This window comes from Vulpes lagopus, chromosome 1 (genome assembly GCF_018345385.1).
Source record: "Vulpes lagopus strain Blue_001 chromosome 1, ASM1834538v1, whole genome shotgun sequence".
Classification (NCBI taxonomy): Eukaryota; Metazoa; Chordata; class Mammalia; order Carnivora; family Canidae; genus Vulpes; species Vulpes lagopus.
In genome coordinates this window covers 123,571,387-123,594,548 of record NC_054824.1, presented here as the reverse complement: position 1 = coordinate 123,594,548, position 23,162 = coordinate 123,571,387, and the positions used below count along the sequence as shown (strand labels likewise).

The 23,162-nt window shown below is 34.6% G+C and overlaps 1 protein-coding gene across 3 annotated transcripts in view; it reads left to right on the top strand.

Annotated features, from left to right (window-relative positions):
• The window catches only part of SS18 (SS18 subunit of BAF chromatin remodeling complex), an 82,441-nt gene that overhangs the window by 44,698 nt on the left and 14,581 nt on the right, over nucleotides 1–23,162 (top strand). For 2 of the 3 annotated variants that reach the window (XM_041761651.1, XM_041761662.1), the window contains exons 6-10: nucleotides 12,682–12,849; nucleotides 13,697–13,801; nucleotides 16,633–16,725; nucleotides 17,438–17,560; nucleotides 20,026–20,159. In XM_041761651.1, the coding sequence (XP_041617585.1) occupies nucleotides 12,682–12,849; nucleotides 13,697–13,801; nucleotides 16,633–16,725; nucleotides 17,438–17,560; nucleotides 20,026–20,159 (623 nt within the window). The remainder of the gene's footprint in view (nucleotides 1–12,681; nucleotides 12,850–13,696; nucleotides 13,802–16,632; nucleotides 16,726–17,437; nucleotides 17,561–20,025; nucleotides 20,160–23,162) is intronic. The other variant, XM_041761673.1, reaches the window with a different exon arrangement.

Here is a 23,162-nt window from a genome sequence, read left to right as displayed (position 1 = left end):
CCCCTCCCCCACTGCCCCCTTGGGCTCTGCACTCAGCTCAGAATTCACTTGTCTTTCTCTCTGCCTTTCTCCCTTTTGTGCATTTTCTATCTCTCTCAAATAAATTTTTATTTATTTATTTTTTATTTTTATTTTTTATTTTATTTATTTATTTATTTATTTTTTAAATACATCTTTAAAAAATTTGTTTTCTTAGGTAGCTTTAAAAATAAGCTACATGTTTTGCATTTAAAGTTTTCTGTTCTGGGCACCCCCGGTGGCGCAGCAGTTTAGCGCCGCCTGCAGCCCGGGGTCTGATCCTGGAGACCCAGGATCGAGTCCCGCGTCAGGCTCCCTGCATGGAGCCTGCTTCTCCCTCTGCCTGTGTCTCTGCCTCTCAGTCTCTCTCTCTCTCTCTGAATAAATAAATTAAAAAAAAATACTTATTTAAAAATAAATAAATAAAGTTTTCTGTTCTTAGGCTCTCTGCTCAGCAGGGAGTCTGCTTGAGATTCTACCCCCACTCCCCCGACCTCCTCTCTAACATAAAATAAATAACTGTTGGTCATTTTCTCTATGTACTCTTAGTAGAGGATCTACTCTATATTTTCTTAGAGAGTCTACTGCTTCCATGAAAGGTTTAGGAATTGTTTCTTACACTGTTGGCAAAATGTTGTAAATAGTTCATCCAATTTAAACTTTCTTGTGTTCTTTTCACTACTTTTCAGATAAAAGTTCAGGGATTATCACTTTGAACTTTAAGACTTGTTTAAAGTGAATGACCATTTTCTTAAATAATTGGATCTGTTTGCTCCTATATATAGCATAAACTTCACTAGAATTCAAATACTTGAGTTCATTAGGATTACAAAAAAAAAAAAAAAGAAATTTCATCTGTATTCATACTATTTTGTTCTAGTGCCTAGAACAATGCCTGAGAGGAGACAAAATCTATTTCTTCAGTGAGTAGGAATTAAACCCAGTGTCATATAATAACCTGGAAAGACAGAGTTACTACCTTAAATGTATTTCTTTAGTAAAGCAACGGATATATTCATTAGAACTAAAAGTCATATTAGAATATCAGGGCTTTCTGAAAGTGACCCAACAGTTACATTTGATAGAATCAATATATTTTCTATTCCTAGGCATTAATGATTATAGCTTTTCTCATTTAACATCATTTTACTAATTATATATTTGAATATAAGGAGTTTTCACAAATTACTGTATTTGTGTTAAAACATGTATTTCACAAGTTCCATGTATATAATTCTTCAGAGTTGGATCCAGATCTTGGCCCTGTAGATTATTTGTATATGACACCTTTGACTAAATTACTTAATAAGTAAAGTAAAATGATAAATATAAAAACCCTGATTCAGTAATTGTTTGCATAGTTTATATGAAATTGGCCAGAATAAAAAACTTTAATTTTTATATAACAAAAAATTTGAGATAAGTTTACCAGTTGTCTCTTTTAAGCATGTCAACTTCATTTCTGGTTTTAGTTTTGTCTGAATAGTGTTAAAGTCCTGGTACGTTTAAGTAGTAAGTTTTGGTTTATATATCAGGTAAATGATAACGGTCTGATCTGGAGGCTTGATGTTGGAATAGTGGGAATTCTTTCTTTCAGTACCTTTTTAATGCAAATATAAAGGGTGAAGAGTATATATTATAGGCAGGAGCGTTATATTTATCATCTTATTATGCAGTAGATTTTTGCCTGGTAAGAGCTGTAACAAGCAGATGTGCTTGAGAAAAGCCTGGCACTTACTTGTGCATGTATATTGTAGTAGTATATTTATTTCCTTGTGCCTCTTTGTTTTCAGTCTTTACAGATCTACCTCATTTTAAAAATAGCATTCATTGTGTGGATTTAACATGATTTATTTAACAAAACCATACCCCCTTTTAACAAAACCATATCCCTCCAGGATCATGCCCTGAACCACAGGCAGGCGCTAAACTGCTGAGCCACCCAGGGATCCCCCCTCATGCTACTTTTAGATGCTCTCAGTGATTGGTCACTGTATCTATCATTTTATGGGCATATCGCAGAGTATGTAATTGTGTTGCTTCCTTGGCTCCCAGTTATCAACCTATGTGGTATTTTACAAAAGTTAAAAGTGTAGCAGGGAAATGAGAAGTAATACTGCTAAAAATGAAATCCAAATCCTTTGTAAATAGAGTTAGAGAAGAAATTGCTGACTGGGAATGTTGACACTGCTGCCATTTGAGAGACTCTAGATGTGTACTTGCAGGTACTTAGTGAAGGTGAACTCACTGACATAACATGAGAAAACAGGTTGTGATGAAAAGAACAAAGATGTCCCAGAGAGGGACGCCTGGGTGGCTCAGCAGTTTGGCACCTGCCTTGCGCTCAGGGTGTGATCCTGGATTCCTGGGATCGAGTCCCACATCGGGCTCCTGCAGGGAGCCTGCTTCTCCCTCTTCCTGTGTCTCTGCCTCTCTCTCTGTGTCGCTCATGAATAAATAAATGAAATCTTTAAAAAAAAAAAAAATGTCCCAGAGAAAAACTAAGGCCAGCAAAATACTTCATATTGAAATTTTTGGAGACATTTCATAACATTGAAAGTACAAAGAATAAAATACTGGAAAAGTTACTAACTCCAAGAATTTAGCCAACTACAGAGTTTTGGGGAATGGTTCCTAAGACTGGCCTTACTTCTGGCATCAATCGCAAGTTCTGAGATTCCCAAAAGCACCTTCAGGGTCAGTAATTCATTGAATATAGCTCACAGAACTCACTGAAAATTGTTGATCCCACAGTTATGATTTATTATGGTGAAAGGATAGAGATTCATGTTAGCCAAGGGGAAAATTGCATAGGGAAAAGTACAGAAGAGGCACCATATGTGGAGTTTCTCTGTCCTTGGGAGTCAGGATGCTCTCCTGGTCCCAGTGTGTAACAAACAATACGCACAGAATGTGGCCAACCAGGGGAGTTCCCCTGAGCCTCCAAGCTCAGAGTTTGTAGTGGCGCTCCACTGTGTAGATCTGATTGTCCAAATTAGTAATCTTAGTCTGTAATATGGAGTCCTTCTGGGTATGACCAGAAGCCCTCACTCAGGTTCAGGAGCTATAGGAATCCCCAATTTAATAAATACAGTAAATCTTCAATATGAAAAAATATTATAATACTATTTTTCTCCTTTCAAGTACAACATAGAAAGTTTACAAATGAAGAAATTATTTCAAATATTTTATTTCATGGAAATGTGTTTGACTTCTAGTCGATTTGAATGAGAATTGTGTGTATACTCCTCTCTCTGTAAAATTGGCAAATCTATGTAATATTGCTGATATTGCAGGTTTCTGCTACAGCTTTAGGTATATACAGTCATTATAGTTAGGATTAGATATTTTGTTTATAAATTGATCATTGCTGTATTGAATGAGCTTTTCAAGGTTGTAATTTTTTCCCCAATGATGACAGTTTTCAGATTATAAAAATAACATATTATGAAATATCTAGAAAATTTAGAATAAAGCATAAAATAAAAATCACCTATAGTCTTACTCTACAAGTTTTAAGTTACTCTACAGACAAGCTACAGTCCACATAGGTATAGTAAGTAGGCTGTTCTTAGGCTCTTTGTAGCAGAAGTTTGAGTACTTGTAATTACATAATTATTTGTAATATCCATTTAATTATTTTCCCCTAAACTCTAAGTTCTGTGAAGTCAGGAACTGTGTCTTGTTCACTATTCTATCCTGTTTGTTGACTGATTAGCTACATTTCTTCATGCCATAACAAATTAGAAAACTAGTATTCTCTATGCTTTGTCATCCATCAACTGTCATTCTAGGAATGAACCGAAGAAAGAACTGTCACTGTCAGATAAAATAGATGATCATGAGTTTTACCAAAAACCTTTTGGGTATAGAGAACTAAATCCAGATGAGTTTCTTCAATAGATTATAAACTAAGTTTCATTAAGATACTTTATTTTGAAAGATTAATTTATTTGAGAGACAGAGAAAGAGAGTGTAAGAGAGAGCACAGACAAGCAGGGGGAGGGGCACAGAGAGAGAGGGAGAATTCTCCTGTAGACTTCCTGCTTGGCATGGAGCCGGATGCAGGGCTTGATTCCACCACCATGGAATCATGACCTGAGCCAAAATCGTGAGTTGGATGCTTAACTGACTGAACCACCCAGGCTCCCCACAATATGTTTTTAAAACCTTTTTATTTTGAAATAATTACAGGTTTACAGGAAGTTACAAAGGTAATACAGAGAGATGCTATGTGTCTCTTTCCTCCAGTCATCTGTAATCCTTCAAAACCACTGTTAACTCCTTCGTTTTTATAATTTTGTCATTTTCAGAATGTTATAGATAGAATTATACAGTAGGAGACCTTTTGAGATTGACTTGTTTTACTCCACATAATTAATATTTGTTTCAAGTTGTTGCATGTATCAGTTGTTCCTTTGTATTGCAGAATTAGACTTCCAAGGTATGGATATACCACAGTTTGTTTAACCATTCACCAATTGGGGGACATTTTAGTTTCCAGTTTTGGCCTTTTTAAGTAAAAGTGCTATGAACAATTGTGTACAGTTTCGTGTTTTTATTTGGATAAGTTTTCCTTTTTTTGTTTTCATTTTGTTTGGTTTTTTAAGTAAACTCTTTACTTAACTGTGAAGTAAATGGGGCTCAAAGTCATGATAGCAAGATCAAGAGTAGAATGCTCCACTGAGCTAGCCTGATGCCTCCTTTTTTCTTTTTTTTTTTTAAGATTTTTTTTAAAGATTTACTTTGTTTTAGAGTGAGAGAGAATGTGTGTGAGTGAAGGGGCAAAAGGGAGAGGGAAAGAGAAGCTAATTCTGCACTGAGTGGGGAGCCTGACACAGGGATCCTGAAATCATGACCTGAGCTGAATTCAAGAGGTGGATGCCCAGCCACCCAGGTGCCCAACCATTTTTTTTTTAATTTTTTAATTTTCATTTTTTTGGGATAAATGCCAGGAGTACAGTTGATGGATCACATATTAAGTATATGTTAGTTTTTTTAGAAACTGCCAAATAGATTACTAAAGCATCTGTACCATTTTACGTTTTCACCAGCAGTGTATGAGAGATCTGCTTTCTCCAAATCCTTGTCAACATTTGATATTGTCATTTTGTTTAATCTTAGCTGTTCTAAAAATATATAGTGATAAATCACTGTGGTGTTAATTTGCATTTCCCTAGTGGCTGCTGAACATCTTTTTGTGTGCTTATTTGCCATCTGTATATCCTCTTCAGTGAAATGTCTTTTCATGTCTTTTGCCCATTTTCTAGTTGGATTGTTTGGGTTTTTACTGTTGGGTTTTGAGAGTGAGTTCTATATATATTCTTCTAGGATTAATTTTTAATTTTTTCCCCAGTACTTAATATGTAATTTTCAAACATACATGAAACTTGAAGGATTGTACCTGTAAAGTTGCCTCCTTCATTCTACAGTTAGTATTTTACTAAATTTGTTTATTACCTGTCTGTTAATCTAGTAATCTATAATCTGTTAATGCACTAATCAGTGCATCATATTTTTTAGAATGCATTCAAAGTAATTTGCAGATATTAGTATATTCAAACCGTAAACACTTTAGTCTGCGTATCGTTAAGGCTTAACATTTAAAAATTTTGTTTTAAAACGTTTTTTTCTTTAGGTAACATTTACATACAATGACGTGTAGGTCTTAAATGTATCATTTGATGATTTTTGATATATTTATAACACAAACCCCTTAGGATTCATTTTATAGCTAACATCTTTAAGTACTCTATGGGATGCAGTCCTATTCCAATTTAAACATTTTATATGAACCACAGTCCGGCTTCTTTTATAAAAGTGGATGATTCGTTATTCTTTCTCTTAGATCTCTATTTCATCGTGTGGTCCTGAGACTATGTGGATCAGAATCATCAGAGGAAATTGTTAAAAAAGATTTGTGTGCCCCATCCTATACCAGCTAAACCAGAATTTCTAGGAGTAATTTTAGAAATTAAATTTTAACAAATACGCTAAGTTGTGTTTATTTACAATCCTTTCTCTCAATAATTCTGGGCATGATAATCTCTTCATTGCCAGATGGTTTGTAAGTTTGCAGCTTTCCTGCTTAGTGACACGAACGTAATGTTCTAATGCAGCCCATCTCCATAGCTTTCTACTGAGGCTTTTGGAGTTCTTTCAGTTGACTATGATAGATATTTAGCAATGTCTTTGTTATGAATTAATTTTCTAATATAGTATAGTTTAAACTATATAAGAGGTATAACTAAGAAATTACCCAGTCTTTTGTTTTTTGGTTTTATTAAGCAATAATACATCCCTTTTCTAGTTTTCAATCACCAGAAAGTTAAATTCATAATGTAATTCCTAGACTAGTTTGTAGAGATGCTTGTGACTTAAAATTACGCTCTTGAGGATCCAGGATTTCTTGACTCAACACTTGACATTTTGAGCTGCATAATTTGTTGTGAGGGCCTGCCCTGTGCGTTTTGAGATGTTTGGCAGTATATCTGTCCAGTACCCACTAGGTGGCAGTATCACCACCACTCATATCAATTGTGACCGCTAAAAATGTCTCCAGATTTGCTGAAATGTCTTCTGGGGGACAGAATCACCCAAGATTGAAAATCACAGCTTTAAGAAACGGTTAATATAAGAAACTACATATACATATAAGAATGGTTTGTGTTACTAAACAAACAACAAAAGTTATTGATACTAGTATGTTTTAATACTTTTTAATATTTTCATGAAAATGTATCTAAAAGTTTGTATTTCTAGATGAACTGTCCTTTTTAGTAGCTGGAATCTGTCGTGCTTCTGTTTTTTTCATTGGCTGCTAGGAAACTCAGCTAAGTTTGCATTGGTTACAGTGACTTTACTAGGTTTCTGGGATTTTCTTAGTAACTTGGCTGTTCTTTAATCCTTGATATTGTATCTAAATGCCTTATTATGAACTATTGAAAACTCTTGATGAGAACAGATGTACATTTTAGGTTATAAAAAGTCCTATTCATCTTAAATGGCTATTTAATAGATAATGGTAAGTTAACAAATTGAGTTTGCTATAATAGAGGAATTGTTTTTCTTGCAAATAAACTATTAGTAATACCTTCAAATGAGAGCTAAAAATGGTGTAGTTTGAGATTAAAAGGTTAAGGAACAGTAGTAAATAAAATGAGTAATAAATAGTGAAATATGAATTGGAAATTAGGCTTGGAGAGTATTACTTAGGCAGTTTCACAGTCTAATTCTTATAGGTGGGGTGAAGAAATTTTTCTTGCATTTTAGAATTTTTATAGTGTATTATATTAGTACATATAATATTATTCATATAATAGCACTATTATCACTATTATAGTGTGTATATATAGTGTGTGCGTATATATATGTAGGGTATGTATATATGTGGTGTGTGTATATATACACATATATATACACACACACATATATATTACTTATAGTATATTGTAGGTAATGTTACATAGAACTGTTATCCTGGGAGATATTACATGGGAGAAGTATGATTTAACTTCAGAGAAGAGATACACATACTGGTTAAGAGCATGGTTGTAAAGTTGTCATCATTTACTAAGTGTGCAACATTAGGTAAGATTCTTAATGCATATAAACCTTAAATTTTCTTACCTGTAAAGTTAAGTTGATGATAATATTACCTGTTTCATAGGATTTGGGAGAATAAATAATAGAAAGCTCTTAGCTTAGTATTTGGTCTTTACTAAGTTCTCATTAACTGTTAGCTGTCATTTTTAACCTTTATTTATTTATTTATTTATTTATTTATTTTTTTAAACTGCATACAAAATGAATAAACTTTATATGGAAAAATTATCAGACTACATTAAAATAAAAACTATCAGAAAACAGGGATCCCTGGGTGGCGCAGTGGTTTAGCGCCTGCCTTTGGCCCAGGGCGCGATCCTGGAGACCCGGGATCGAATCCCACATCAGGCTCCCGGTGCATGGAGCCTGCTTCTCCCTCTGCCTGTGTCTCTGCCTCTCTCTCTCTCTCACTGTGTGCCTATCATAAATAAATAAAAATTAAAAAAAAAAAATTAAAAAAAAAAAAAACAAACTATCAGAAAACAGCATTATGAGATAGAAAAGGTAAAACATAAACTGAGAGATTATCTATGGTCATCTATCTATCATCTATCTATCATCTATCTTTTTTTTTTTAATTAATTTTTATTGGTGTTCAATTTACCAACATACAGAAAAACACCCAGTGCTCATCCCGTCAAGTGTCTACCTCAGTGCCCGTCACCCATTCCCCTCCAACACCCACCCTCCTCCCCTTCCACCACCCCTACTTCATTTCCCCGAGTTAGGAGTCTTTATGTTCTGTCTCCCTTCCTGATATTTCCCAACATTTCTTTTCCCTTCCTTTATATTCCCTTTCACTATTATTTATATTCCCCAAATGAATGAGAACATACACTGTTTGTCCTTCTCCGATTGACTTATTTCACTCAGCATAATACCCTCCAGTTCCATCCACGTTGAAGCAAATGGTGGGTATTTGTCGTTTCTAATTGTTGAGTAATATTCCATTGTATACATAAACCACATCTTCTTTATCCATTCATCTTTTGATGGACACCGAGGCTCCTTCCACAGTTTGGCTATTGTGGCCATTGCTGATAGAAACATCGGGGTGCAGGTGTCCCGACGTTTCATTGCATCTGAATCTTTGGGGTAAATCCCCAACAGTGCAATTGCTGGGTCGTAGGGCAGGTCTATTTTTAACTCTTTGAGGAACCTCCACACAGTTTTCCAGAGTGGCTGCACCAGTTCACATTCCCACCAACAGTGTAAGAGGGTTCCCTTTTCTCCGCATCCTCTCCAACATTTGTTGTTTCCTGCCTTGTTAATTTTCCCCATTCTCACTGGTGTGAGGTGGTATCTCATTGTGTTTAACCTTTATTTAAAATAATTCAGGGACACCTGGGTGGCTCAGGGGTTGAGCGTCTGCCTTTGGCTCTGGCATGATTCTGGAATCTGGATCAAGTCCCACATCCGGTTCTTTGCAGGGAGTCTGCCTCTCCCTCTGCCTGTGTCTCTGCCTCTCTCTTTCTCTCTCTCTCTCTCATGAATAAATAAATAAATCTCTTTAAAAAATTCATAGATTAGTGATACGATTTTTAGAGCTTTAGTGTATTGGTTTGTGTTTGAGGATGTGATTATATATGTGTGTATGTATGTGTACAGAATTTTTTTTTTAATTTTTATTTATTTATGATAGTCACAGAGAGAGAGAGAGAGGCAGAGACACAGGCAGAGGGAGAAGTAGGCTCCATGCACCGGGAGCCCGACGTGGGATTCGATCCTGGGTCTCCAGGATCGCGCCCTGGGCCAAAGGCAGGCGCCAAACCGCTGCGCCACCCAGGGTTCCCTGTGTACAGAATTTTTTAAAAATTATGTAATCCTTAATTTTTCACTGATTAATTAAAACTTAATGTTCTCTTTTTAGTTGTGTCTCAAGATATTTTTTGACCAGTAACTTAAGATACAACTAAGTATTAACCATCACACTGGAGCAAAGAATTACAATAATATAAAACATGGTGATTTGGGAATATTTTACATAGTTTAAAATATAGGACATTGTTTCCATAGAATATCTGTTAGGTATAAAACTCAAAATGGAAGGAAATAATGTTGTGATGAACATTTGTTATATGTCTTCTTAAAACACTTTTATAAAACATATTGTAGACAATTAAGACATTAGGACCTTTATGTAATACCACACTTTGTAGTGTATCTTAGCATCAAAATGATTTATGTAAAAGATGATGAATAACTTTAAAGCCATACAGTAATGTATTATCTCCTTATTTGCAGAAAATGGTTATAATAGACTCATTTTGTAATCTTCCTCTGTAGTACAGATTTTTAGAACTTATTTTGGGGTAACCTTTTGAGATTCAGCTCTCATTTCCATTACTGTCTCAAGGGATAATAGACATTTGCCAGTGTAGCATATTTCATTGTTGTAAAGAAAATAATATTATTCTTAAACAATCAGAGTTGAAGTCATAATTTTTTTTAAATGGGTAAAGCTTCAAGGAAAAAGATGAAAAACATCATGTGTTAGTAATGCTGTCCTTCTCCATTCTCTATGGTTTTAGGCTTGATCCTGAATGATGTTGAAGATCCTCAGAGGGAGGGAAGTGACAGAGTATAAAAGAAGGGTAGTAATTGAGCTCTTTGGGATTGAAACTGCTGACAGTCCCAAAAGATAAAGCACAAGTGGCATGGTCTTTTCTATCTAGGGCTTAAGCTAGAATTACTTTCCTTATTTAGGGCAAAGCTTAGAATTTTTTTGTTATTGTATCCTTTTGGATTTTCCCCAGCTATTATGTTTTTACTTTCTTCTTTTTTTACTTTAAATTTTGGTTCCAATGCATATTATATGCATTAGTTTTATAGTTAACCTTCTGTAAGACAAGAGATCTTTAATCAGTGTTGGAGAAGAGAATCAAGGCACAACCTTTATCTACTAAAAATGAATTATAGGAATGTCTAATCATTCTGCCTATTAAATTTTACATGCTAGTATTCAATACTTTATTATATGGAAGGTATATTTTAAAAATTATAAACTCAACTGGTTTTATTTATTTATTTAGAATGAGAGTGCAAGTGCACATGTGTGTGCACGAGATGGGGTGGGAAGAAGGGAGAGAGAGAATTTTAAGTAGGCTCCATGCTCAGCACTGGTCCAACCAGGAGCTTGATCTCCCAACCCTGAGATCAAGGCCTAAGCTGATACCAGACAGCTGATATCACTCAGCTTAATAACTCTGAACCACTCAGGCACCCCTTGCACAGGCTTTAAAGCCTCAATTAAACTAGTTTCAAACTTGTGTTTTGTCTGGTTCCCAGTTGATTATCTTGATCTTCGCATTCCTTAGCTACAAATTTGAAAATTAGGATCCTTCTGGTAGTGAGGTTCACGTGAAATAAATGTGAAAGTGAGTCTGGTAGTGCCAGTGTTAAGTGCATTGAGTTATTAAGTTCTCTTCCCTTCCATTCTCTACTGAGCCCTCTTATCCCAACTATTAAGAGTTTTTATCCTTGTTGAAAGAAAAGTCCTAGAGTAACCTTTGAAAGCTTTATATTTAGGATAAAATTAGAAGCAAAAATGAATTTGAAATGAAGTAGACCAAAAGAAGACAAATAGAAAGAGAGCTCTGATAAAATAGACAATACAGTTCTTCAAATTGGAAGAGAGTTAAATTCTTTCTGCTTGTGTTGTTGCTGCTCTTATAGGCCAGTAATATGTTTAAAGAGGTGGTCAAAGGGGCGCCTGGGTGGCTCAGTTGGTTAAGCGTCTGCCTTCAGCTCCAATCATGATCTCAGGGTCCTGGGATGGAGCCCTCATCCAGCTCCCTGCGAAGTGGGGAGTCTGCTTTTCCCTCTTCTTCTCCTGCCCCCTCCACCCTCCCCCCATTCATGCTCGCTTGTGAGCTCTTTCTCTCCTCCCCACCCAAATGAATAAATAAAATTTTAAAAAGAGGTGAGCATGTTTTGTTTTTAATTATTTAAACAAACAATGAACTTTTGGCTCATCTGTGTAATATTGCCTGTAATAGTTTTCTCGGCCCTTTAATCCTTTTTGTAGTTAAATTGTCCGTAAGTCAGTAAATGAGGAATACATAGCTGTTTAAGCAGCAAACTAGAGGATAACTTATACTTAACTTCTGAGACAGTAACGGTTATAATGGTAGAATGGTGAGTTCTCCATACTATAACTTGACCCAGTGAACCTCTGAGGAGTTCTTTACATTGTTAGATGGCAACACAGAACTTTATGGCCATTGTTGATTATTTCACGTGATATATTTTACTATTCCCTATGATTCTGTAGCCATGGTAGGCAACTTCAGCATTGCTTGCTTTGGAAACCATAGTTCTGATAGTTGAGTCTGTGGCTTATTAAGTTTTCTATCTAGGTATTTTTGATTGAGTGTGTGTTAGAACTTACTAAGAGGGCACTACAGTCCTTTGATTTCAGGAAGCTTTTTTCATTTATAAATCTTACTGTTGGAAAAGCGAAAGAAGACCCTTTAAATTTTTGTCCTAAAATTAAAGTTTATGAAATTCAACTGATGTAAGTATATTTATAAATGTGTAGTTTCCCTATCAACCATTATATAATGAAATGAGTGGGCATTGAAAAAGGGAGAAAAAAATGGGTGTTCAGAAATTAGATTTCTTTCCGTTGGTTTGATGGCTGATTTGCTGTGTGATTCTGTGAAGTGTACTTTGTTTTAGTGTATTTTCTTATATACCTTAAAGATTCTCTTTTTCCGAGGATTGTGTGGATAAATATTATATAGTATATAATAAAAAAATACATACATCCAAGATTTTCATATATTGTATTCACTTTGCATTTTGAAAAAGTCACTAGGACACTCCTCCAGTAGATTTTAAATCAACTACAATGGGTTAGTTGTTTTCCCTTGTTTGCAGATTATATTTGGCATGTAAACTTCAATTGAAAGATTTGTTTTTATTACTTGAAGTCAGTTTTTATTATAATACATTATATATTTTGGAGATTGTATGATAAAAGGTTTTTACATTTCTCTTAAGTTGTTAAAATTATATACAGAAAAATTGTGTGCGTAATGTTTTGTCTCTTTTCAGGTCCAATGATGCATCAGCAGCCTCCTTCTCAACAATACAATATGCCACAGGGAGGTGGGCAGCATTATCAAGGCCAGCAACCTCCCATGGGAATGATGGGTCAAGTTAACCAAGGCAATCATATGATGGGTCAGAGACAGATTCCTCCTTATAGACCACCTCAACAGGGTAAGATTACATGTGGGAAATTTCCTGCTTATTATAAATGACAGTAGTTGAAAGGCTTTATTTTAATAAACTCTTTATATAGGCAGAGTCAAGGCTTTTTGTTTCTTGACTTTTATGATGATTTTTACATATTTTTTTCTAAAAGTTAGTGGATATAGTAGGTACATAATGTATAGGAACTTCCTGTTACACAGCTTTCTTTTATCTATTTTTTTTCTGGGAAAAAGGTTAATATCCTAAAATTTGATAACAAAAGCTCACTAATACATAGCAGAAGATAATATTTTAATTTTGAGAAGTTACTGAATATAAGATGAGAAACAAACCCTATTTTATTCCAAACTACTCTAATACCAGAAAGAAAATTTTCTACTAGTTTGAACCTCTTTTTAAGGAGTTAGTATTTGTTCTTTTAAGTTGATCTTTTTTTTTTTTTTTTTTTTTAATTTTTTTTTTATTTATTTATGATAGTCACAGAGAGAGAGAGAGAGAGCAGAGACACAGGCAGAGGGAGAAGCAGGCTCCATGCACTGGGAGCCCGATGTGGGATTCGATCCCGGGTCTCCAGGATCGCGCCCTGGGCCAAAGGCAGGCGCCAAACCGCTGCGCCACCCAGGGATCCCAGTTGATCTTGTTAGATACTGCATGTATGGTCATAACAGTTTTTGTGAAATGTGGTTGTATGATGTTGCTGTGTGTTTGTGTATCTGTGTGTGTAATTAAGAATAGTTAAAACGTATCTCAAATGCCAGTGCATGGGAGGGGAGTCTACAGATGAGAAATAATTTCTCTTAATAACAGATTAGAGAACAAATTATTTACCTCTTGACTGGTTGTGGTTTTTCAGGCCCACCACAGCAGTACTCAGGCCAGGAAGACTATTATGGGGACCAATACAGTCATGGTGGACAAGGTCCTCCAGAAGGCATGAACCAGCAATATTACCCTGATGGTAATCTCTCCTAATGTTAATTTTCCTGTTGTCTATCTGTGCCCAATATTAATGTAGATAGCTGTTCAAGACATTTTAATGAGGATGAAGAAACTCACAATATGTTTCTTCTAAATTTAGAAACGCTTTTTAAAGCATCAGTGGTCGCATTAGTTTATAATCCATTTCAAAGTATATTTGGTTTAGATAGTCTGTATTAGTACCAACAGGAATTATTCTGTCACTGGAATCCTTTCTTACATAAAAGAGGATCCTCTTAGTTTGGAATTGTTCATTTGAACCAAAGCAGTTACTGATACATTTTTTTTAAATAACCGCTTTATTGAGATAATTCACATACTGTAAAGTTCACCCATTGGTCTACTTTTATGCATGGTATAAATACACAGAAGATCTAGTTCTTGAGTATTTTTCCAAGTTTCATCATTTTTAGTTAACGTTGAGTACTTCTCAAAGAACTGTGGTTTGTGTATATTATCATTCGTATCTGAAAAATTTTGGAGGTTAAATTATATGATATAGCTGTGTTTAAAGTTGAGAGAATAGGAAAAGCATTTGGAAATCAGATTTTAATTATTTAGTTTAATGAGTTTTGTGGGAAGGTGGTATATGAAAAAGTTGGTCATTCAAGATATATTGCACTTGGAAGTGATGCAAGCATAAGTAGGCTTTCACTATACAGTTCTTCCAGTTTTTCTGTGTGTTTGAAAATTTCATGATACTTTGTTGAGGAAAAAATAATCCAAACATATAAAACTGTGATAAATTACAGGTAGCTATTCACATTACAATATGATTTGTTTTGTTATGAAAGGATTTGTCAAAATCTTCATTTATCCAGTAAGCTCCCTTGGTATATTTAAGGTAAACTACTTAACAGAGAAACTCAGAGAAACAAAAAATTAAAAGCTAAAGTGTTGGGACTATCCTCTCAAAGCTAATGTGAACTAGTAAGAAGATATAATTTGGTGAATTTAAAAAATATTTTAGCCTGCCATTTTTTGTTAATGTATAAAGCATAAAGATATGTCAGTATAAACACAGTGGTTTTTACTGCAGAGACTCTGCCTGTATAGGCAGAGCAAACACTCATCTGTAGAATTTTGTTTATCATAAATGTTTGTTATGATAGTGGTGATATGTATGGATGTCTCTTGTTAAGAAATGATATATTTTTTTAAATCTCAGGTTTTCTTGCCCTGAATTAATTCAGAATTTTGGAGTTTTTTTTCTTTTTTCTTGCATATGTAGACATTAAGATTTTTTTTTTTTTTTTTTTTTTTTAAGATTTTTTTTAATGAAAAAATTTAGTATGTTTATAGACTATGGATATTTTAAAGAAGTGAAATCTAGTTTGTCAAATTTTATGTATTAGGAACTCTGAAAGTAAATGATTGTTTTGTTTAATTTTTAAAATACATTTTATATAATTGAGTTGAATTTAACACTGTTTTGGTCTTGAGTATTTTTCGGAAATGTAAAATGTGTATTGTTATAAATACGACCTTTCTATTCAAAATAGATGTTATTTTTGTTAGACATCAAAACTTTAAGGTTATGTAAATTATTTATTACATCAGGGGATTTAAAAATCTATCATTTTTGCATAGGTGTGTATTAATATGTTTTTCTGATATGTATGTATAATATCCCATGTATAACAATAATTTGCTTAAATAGCATTGAATATTTTCTTACTATCATTCAGATATTTATGCCAATAAATATATAGATTAGGAGTTGGCAAACTTTTTTCACTAAAGAGCTAGAGAGTAAATATTTTAGTTCTTTGCAGGCCATATCAACTGCTGAATCCTTTCTGTAGCATGAAAACAGGTAGAGAAAATGCGAATGGGCATACCTGTGTTCCAGTAAAACTTTATTTACAAAAGCAGGACACTGGCCATATTTATGCTGCAGGCCATAGTTTGCCAACCTTTCATGTGGCTATTTATGAGGTGGTTTGGGAACGTTGAAATCCTAGAACACTGAATATAACATTGATTCATAACTGTATTGCTCTTCTTAATTAGGCATTCTTTAAAAATTTAGATTTTAGCTAACTGAAGCATTATTTCCTGCATTTTCTTGGTGTGTAACTTTAGTTAAAAGAAGTAGACTATTGATTTTCATTAAAGTCCAGTCATAAAATTTATTGAGCCTTAAAACTTAAGGTTACCCTGGCACTAAACACAGTATTAATTTTTTGAAGGTGTGTTTATGGTACTCTAGAAATATTTTCTAAAGGCGTCTAGAATGGCAGCATTAAGCAATATTATTCTTGCATCTGAAAATGCTTTTATAAGATACATATACGTTATGCTAGTAAATAGAATGTGAAAAATTTGTTTCAGTTTCTTTCAGGGGAAAAAAACTTATGGAGCTTTTTTATACTTTGCATTGTTTTAGCATATGCTGTGGAATTGGCGACCAGCAGAACAGGTGTTTGACAAAATATGATAATTGCTTCCTTTGTTCATTCTAATTTAATTCAAGTTATTTACATGTGAAAGGCCTAAATGCTTTCTTTCTCTTTTTTGAAAAAAATTGAAGATGAAGTTTTTTTTCCCCCCCATGTTGAGGATTATCAGTTAAGACTAAGTGTAATGTTTCTAAAACTACTGTTTTTTGCTTTTAAAAAATTTGCACGTTATATCTCAATATGAAAACAATCACATTGGTAAATATTTGGCTAATGCATTTGAAATTATTTTTTATGTATTTCCATTTCTTTTTCTTTTTTTCAATTTTATCTGAAAGTTTAAATATATTTAGGGTTTTCACTCAGTGGCCATTAACGTTTCTTCCTGTCTCTTGTCGAATTGATGTAGGTCATAATGATTACGGTTATCAGCAACCGTCGTATCCTGAACAAGGCTACGATAGGCCTTATGAGGATTCCTCACAACATTACTACGAAGGAGGTATCTATATACCTTCACACACATACACATATATATCCCCTTCTACAGGAATGCAAATTTTGCATAAGACAACTTCTACCCATGCAAAGCTCTCGTAGAATACTAGTTGCTGGCTGTCTTGAAAGTTACAGGGAGCCCAGAACAACCAAAATAATTTCCTTACAAATATTTAAAATGTATAACCATGACTTGCCATTTCTAACAACAATAAAAAGACTAAAACATTTAAAAATAATTTTTTCCTCAGTGGAAATTTTCTATTTGAACATAAATCCATCAATCCAATTTTTTTTTCTTGTGTGTGTTTACATATGTATAATTTTACATATAAGTATAGTGCCTTTAGGAAACAGCTTGCTGATCTTGTGTAGCTAGTGTGTGCTCTTGTAGCTGTCTTTAATTTTGTCTTTTTTATTTTATTTAGCATAGTCATGATCTTATGACTGTGATGTTCCAGTAAATGTAATGCTCGTATGGCAGAGACGCTGAAAATGCTGCAGTTCAACCTTGCAAAATTGGCTTTAACTGCAGTTTGTTTGGCCGAAATCCTTCTGTTTGGTTTGAGTTTTTTCTTTGTTTTGTTAACTTTCAAAAAATCAATATGGCATTTCATTTTGTTCTTGTGTTGTTGGCTATGCATCTTAGAGTAAAAAAGTTAATTAAGCGAACTTCTCAGTTGTTTTTTTTTTTCTCTTCTCCAATTATCCTGTAGGAAATTCACAATATGGCCAACAGCAAGATGCCTACCAAGGACCACCTCCCCAACAGGGATATCCACCCCAGCAGCAGCAGTACCCAGGGCAGCAGGGCTATCCAGGACAACAGCAGGGCTATGGTAATAGCTTTTTGCAGTTTACTTTTGTCACAAAAAATGTGGTGATTGCTGTTTTGAAATATTGAAGCAAATATTTAATGTTTATTTTTCTAAGAATTCTTATTTTTGAAAATTCACAATTTTAGCTCAGTCTATTACTGGAATATTTCTTTTAAAGTGTTTTGCTCAGATAAACTAGTAATCCATTTAAAAAGAAACAAACTAGAGATGGTTCATTGACCAAAGGTAAGGTATGTAGTCATTTAAAATGAGTTCTTAAATGAATTCTTAAACCTCTTTGGCATTCATGACCACCCAGTAGCTTTGTATGTGCTTGGAAAACTGATGAATTGGTTGATTATTAACCATATCTGCATAATCCGCTTAGCAAATTTATTTCTAATGACTGTTACTATGAAAAATAGCATTGATTTTTAGAGTACAAATGAGATTTATTTGGAATGCATACAAAATGTTTTTGTCATTCTTTGGTTAAATAGTAAAATACACATACATAGAGATATATTTATATATTTACAGAGTTTGGGGAAATGTAGCCATATTTTCTTATTGTATACTCACTATAAGATCTAGTGGCTGGATATCTTGCTTTAAATAACTTTATTATATAGGGAGTGGGGAATGATAAAGACCTGATATCTCATTCTTAAATATTAAGCTACTGTCACTACTTTATATATAGGAAAATATGTTTCTAATGTTAGAGACATCTTCTCTTGCTAGCATGGTCTCTTTTTTACATCAGTAATGTCTTATTATTTTTAGTCATTATTTTAAGCTCTGCGATTAGTATGGGCACCTCTAGCCACCCATCATTGCAAATCTAAGAACCAGGATCAGCTGAAGTTCTCTTGTGCCTTCAATATATGCATTGAAATTTAGTCATGTATTGGGAGCCAGGCATTTTTCCCCAAACTGATAATTGTGGTTCCCTGATTTGAGATAGGACTTTAGAAATATTCAGTGGATTTCTTGTTTTTACAAGAGGACTTTCTTGCTCTTTTCAAATGGCAATTTTCATTTCATGACCATTGAATATTTGTATTTTGAATAAGTAGAGTATTTGGTTTTATTGTATTTACATGAAAATAAATGCAATGTGGTTTAATCAAGTAAATTCATTGATTTAAGACATTATTTTTGGGCAGCTCCTGTGGCGCAGCGGTTTAGCACCGCCTGCAGCCCAGGGCGTGATCCTGGAGACCCTGGATCGAGTACCACATCGGGCTCCCTGCGTGGAGCTTGCTTCTCCCTCTGCCTGTGTCTCTGCCTTTCTCTGTGTGTGTGTATGTGTGTGTGTGTCTCTGTGAATGAATAAATAAAATCTTTTTTTAAAAAAAAACATTATTTTCAGTGGGAAGAGAGAGTAGATGAAATTGAATATTTTTTGGTTCAAATAGTTATGCTATTTTGTTAGACATTGGGAATCCCAAAGAAGTTCCCATTTTACTTATTCATAGGCTTCGTTTGTCGTACTTTCTTCTAGTAGAAATTTAGAGTTTAATAATGCCTGTATAGTAATTAAATAAATAATAGACTGATGGAATTTATTTACACTTGAAAGTTTATTCTCTTTTGATACTTTCCTCTGCCATCTGTTTTTTTTTTTAATAGCAGATTTTGAATAGCTGTGATAGAAAAAATTTAAGTGTCAAAGCTTTTCAGCTTATGCTTTGTAAAGCATTCTTTACAATAGGCAGTAGTGGAATTTATGAAAGAGACATATTTGTTTGGCAAGCCAAATTAGTCCCTTGCCATCTCTGGAGTTGGAAATCATTCATTTTTATGGGTTAAGTATTAAAGGTGATTGGTACATAGAGTAACTTTTGAATCAGGTTTTTTTGCATGCAACCTGTGGCTTTTCAAGTCTTCTTTAGTTTTGGTTTGAAAATATTGTGATAGTAAGTTTATCAGTGCAGAGCATAAAGCCTTCTTTTGATAATTGCAAATACAAATCTAGAATTTATATGGAAAATTATTCTTTGTGATCCTTTGGTGATTTCAAGTGTAAATCTAGAGTCCTACCGCTGTAAATATCATTGGTTCCCAAACTTTATTCAGAAATTATTTCAACATATTTCTGCTTCTTGCTTTTTCTTTTACCTATTACTTATACTGGTTGGCTTTCTAGTAGAAGTATAGATAAATTTTCTTAATACCATGGAATTAACCTACTGTACAACTCCTGAGTCTCTTTTACTCATTAAAAAAAAAAAATTTTTTTTTTGATGGCTAACACATAGCTCACTAGTTACACTGAATCAAAACACCTTGTACATGGTGGTATCCTTACAGTATTTTCACTCTTACAACCTTTGGAATTTATTTCAAAAAGTAATTGAAAAGATCAAGATACCATCTATCCTTTTTTTATATAAGAACATAATAACATCTAGTTCTAAACCGATCTGAGAGTTCAAGTTCTGTTTTTATCTGGGCTTTTATTTGTGTTAATTATTTTGCAGGCCCTTCGCAGGGTGGTCCAGGTCCTCAGTATCCTAACTACCCACAAGGACAAGGTCAGCAATACGGGGGTTATAGACCAACACAGCCTGGACCACCACAGCCGCCACAGCAGAGGCCTTACGGATATGACCAGGTAAGTTATTTGGCCAGTGATTGCCCCATTGATTGTTCACTCATTAGGTTGTTTTCACTTGAAGGCTCATTTTTCCCTCCTCCTGTTCATAGTATATGAAAGTTAACAAAAAAAATATTTACTTTTAAGTCTTTTTCATAAAATGCTAGCACAGTTAATGATAGTTACTGTAACATGTAAAACATACCTTACCTCTAGGCACCAGCATTCATTCATATTCATCCATATTCTCTTTCTCTCTGGTCTTTACCCAGGCATACTTCCTGTAGGTATTACAAACATCATCTCTTTTTTAAAGCCCCTAAGTTCTCCTCTATCTCCCTCTGTTTATTGCTGACAACTATGCATTGACCTGTGGAGATGGGGAGTCTGTGCTCTTCGTAGCTCTCCTCTCCTCTTCACTTCAGCAGATCCAGTACACTACCTCCACATCACTGAGATCCTTTCTCTTCCAATTCGTAATTACCTCCTGTCTCTGATGCCTCCTTTTGTACACATATCCATTCTCTAAAAATATTAATAATCTTTATCTCCTGTTATCTTTCCTTCTACTTTCTCATATATGTAGAGATGTATCTCATTCTAAGGTGACTATACTCTCTTGAACCTAGTATTTATTTAAGTTCCTTCCTTTTATCAGTAGACTTTTCAGACTTAATAATCTGTGCCACAGTCATTGTTTTGTGAATCTTGTTATTATAAATATTCTAAATTCTAATGAAAATTGTTATTAAGTCGGAAGTTTCTTTAGATTGATTTTGGAATTGTGTAATGACTTTCTAGTGAGAATAATCTGGTCTGCTTCCTACTCAAGCTACCCAAAACAGGTTGATTTTTTTTGTAAGTTATGTTTCCAGCATCAATGTAGATTATCTGGTTTGAGGGAGGGAGGGAGGGAGGGAGGGAGGGAAGGAAGGAAGGAAGGAAGGAAGGAAGGAAGGAAGGAAGGAAGGAAGGAAAAAAGAAGAAAGAAAGAAAGAAAGAAAGAAAGAAAGAAAGAAAGAAAGAAAGAAAGAAAAGAAAAGAGAGAGAGAAAGAAAGAGAGAGAGAGAAAGAAAGAAAGAAAAGAAAAGAAAAGAAAAGAAAAGAAAAGAAAAGAAAAGAAAGACTTATAAGCCATGTTAGAGGACTTTGGACTTCATCCAGACATCATTTGGAGCCTATAAAGGGTTTTAAATGATGTATGTAAAGTATTTGCTATGCCTGGCACTTGGTAAACTATGTGTTATTATGTACTATATATGATAGACATATGTTATGGTACCTCTTTTATTATAATTATTCCACCCCCTGAACTTCTTAGGAATTTGGGATGGTACTGTTTTAAAGACCCATGATGTTTGGATAGATGCCAGCCACATCTCCTTCCCCACTAGAAAAGGCTATGAGGAGGGGACCATCTTAGCTACTCTAGGGTTAGTAGTCTGCCGACAGTTATAGATTTCACCTTACCTGTATCCTCCAACCCAAAGGCTTGTTGGTGTTTTCATTTTAGGGAAAGTAGTTCACCTCTTCAAGGTAGTGAAGGGAATAGAAAACTAATACTGACTCTTATATCCAATAGTAATATAATTATAGTGTTGATGTAGGCAGATGACTCTTGTGGCAATGTGCAGGATGAATTAAAAGAGGGGGTAATTGAGAGAGAAATCCATGCTGGAGGCTGTTGTTTCTCCATCATTTTTTTCTATCTTAGTAAACAGCATTTTGATTCTTTCAGTTCCTCAGTCTAAAAACCTGGAGTCCTTTTGGCTCCTCTCTTTTTTTGCAAATCAAACATCTTGTCAACCAGCAAGTCTTATCACTTCTTTCTTCAAAATATATCTATATCTAGCCATTTTTTTTTTTTTACAATTCCTGCTCTTACCCAAGTCAAAGTTATAACGGTCACTCACCTGGACTTACTGTAGTATCTTCCATTCTGGTCTTCCTACTTTCATCCTAGCTCCACTATAGGATATGCTCCACATAGGACCCAGAATAATCTTTTAAAAACATTAATCAGATGTTTTTAAAGCCACTGCTCAAAGCACTGTGGGTCTTAAAAAAGACTTCAGTCTTAAGGTGAAGTCCAGACCTTATAATGACCTACAAAGCCCTCCATGACTCGTGCCACCCCTGCAGCTGTCCTACCACCTCATCTCTGCATTTATAGCTCCCTTCATTCAGTTTGCTTCAGTCAAATTGGCTTGCTTGCTGTTCCCATACACATCGAGCATATTTCTACCTCAGAACCTTTATATTTGCTGTACCCTTTACTGCCAAAACTCTTCACCAATACTTTGGCTTCTTCACTTTCTTCAAATCTCTGATCTGTCACCGTGTCATATCAAGGAGTCCTTCATGGTCTACCTATCTAAAATAGGAACATCTGTGGGGTGCCTGGGTGGCTCAGTGGGTTGAGCATCTGACTTGATTTTGGCTCATGATCTCAAGGTTGTGAAATTGAGCCCTGTATTGGGGTCGTCGTCTTCTCCTCCTTCCTCCTTCTGCCCCTCCCCCAGCTTGTACCCTCTCTCTAAAATCAATCAATCTTGAAAAATAGTAACGCCCTCCATTGCCTTGCTTTATAGTAGCTCCCCCTTACCCACAAAGGATACTTTCCAGTACCTTCAGTAGATGCCTAAAAACCACAGGTAGTACTGAACTTAGTATATACTCTGTTTTTCCTATGCATATCTATGATAAAGTTTAACTTATAAATTAAAATATAAGTTTATAAAATTAATTTATAACTTTATAAGAGATTAACAGAATAATAAAAGAACAATTATACAATATACTACAATAAAAGTTACACGAATGTGGTCTTTCAAAGTCTTACGGTACTGTACTCACTTTTCTTATGATGATGTGGGCTGACAAAATGCTTGCGTGATGAGGTGTGAAGTGAGGGGAATGACATAAGCATTGTGATGTAGTGTTAGGCTGCTACTGACCTTCTGATGATGTGTTAGGAGGATCTTCTGCTGCTGGACCACAGTTGACCATGGATTGAAACTG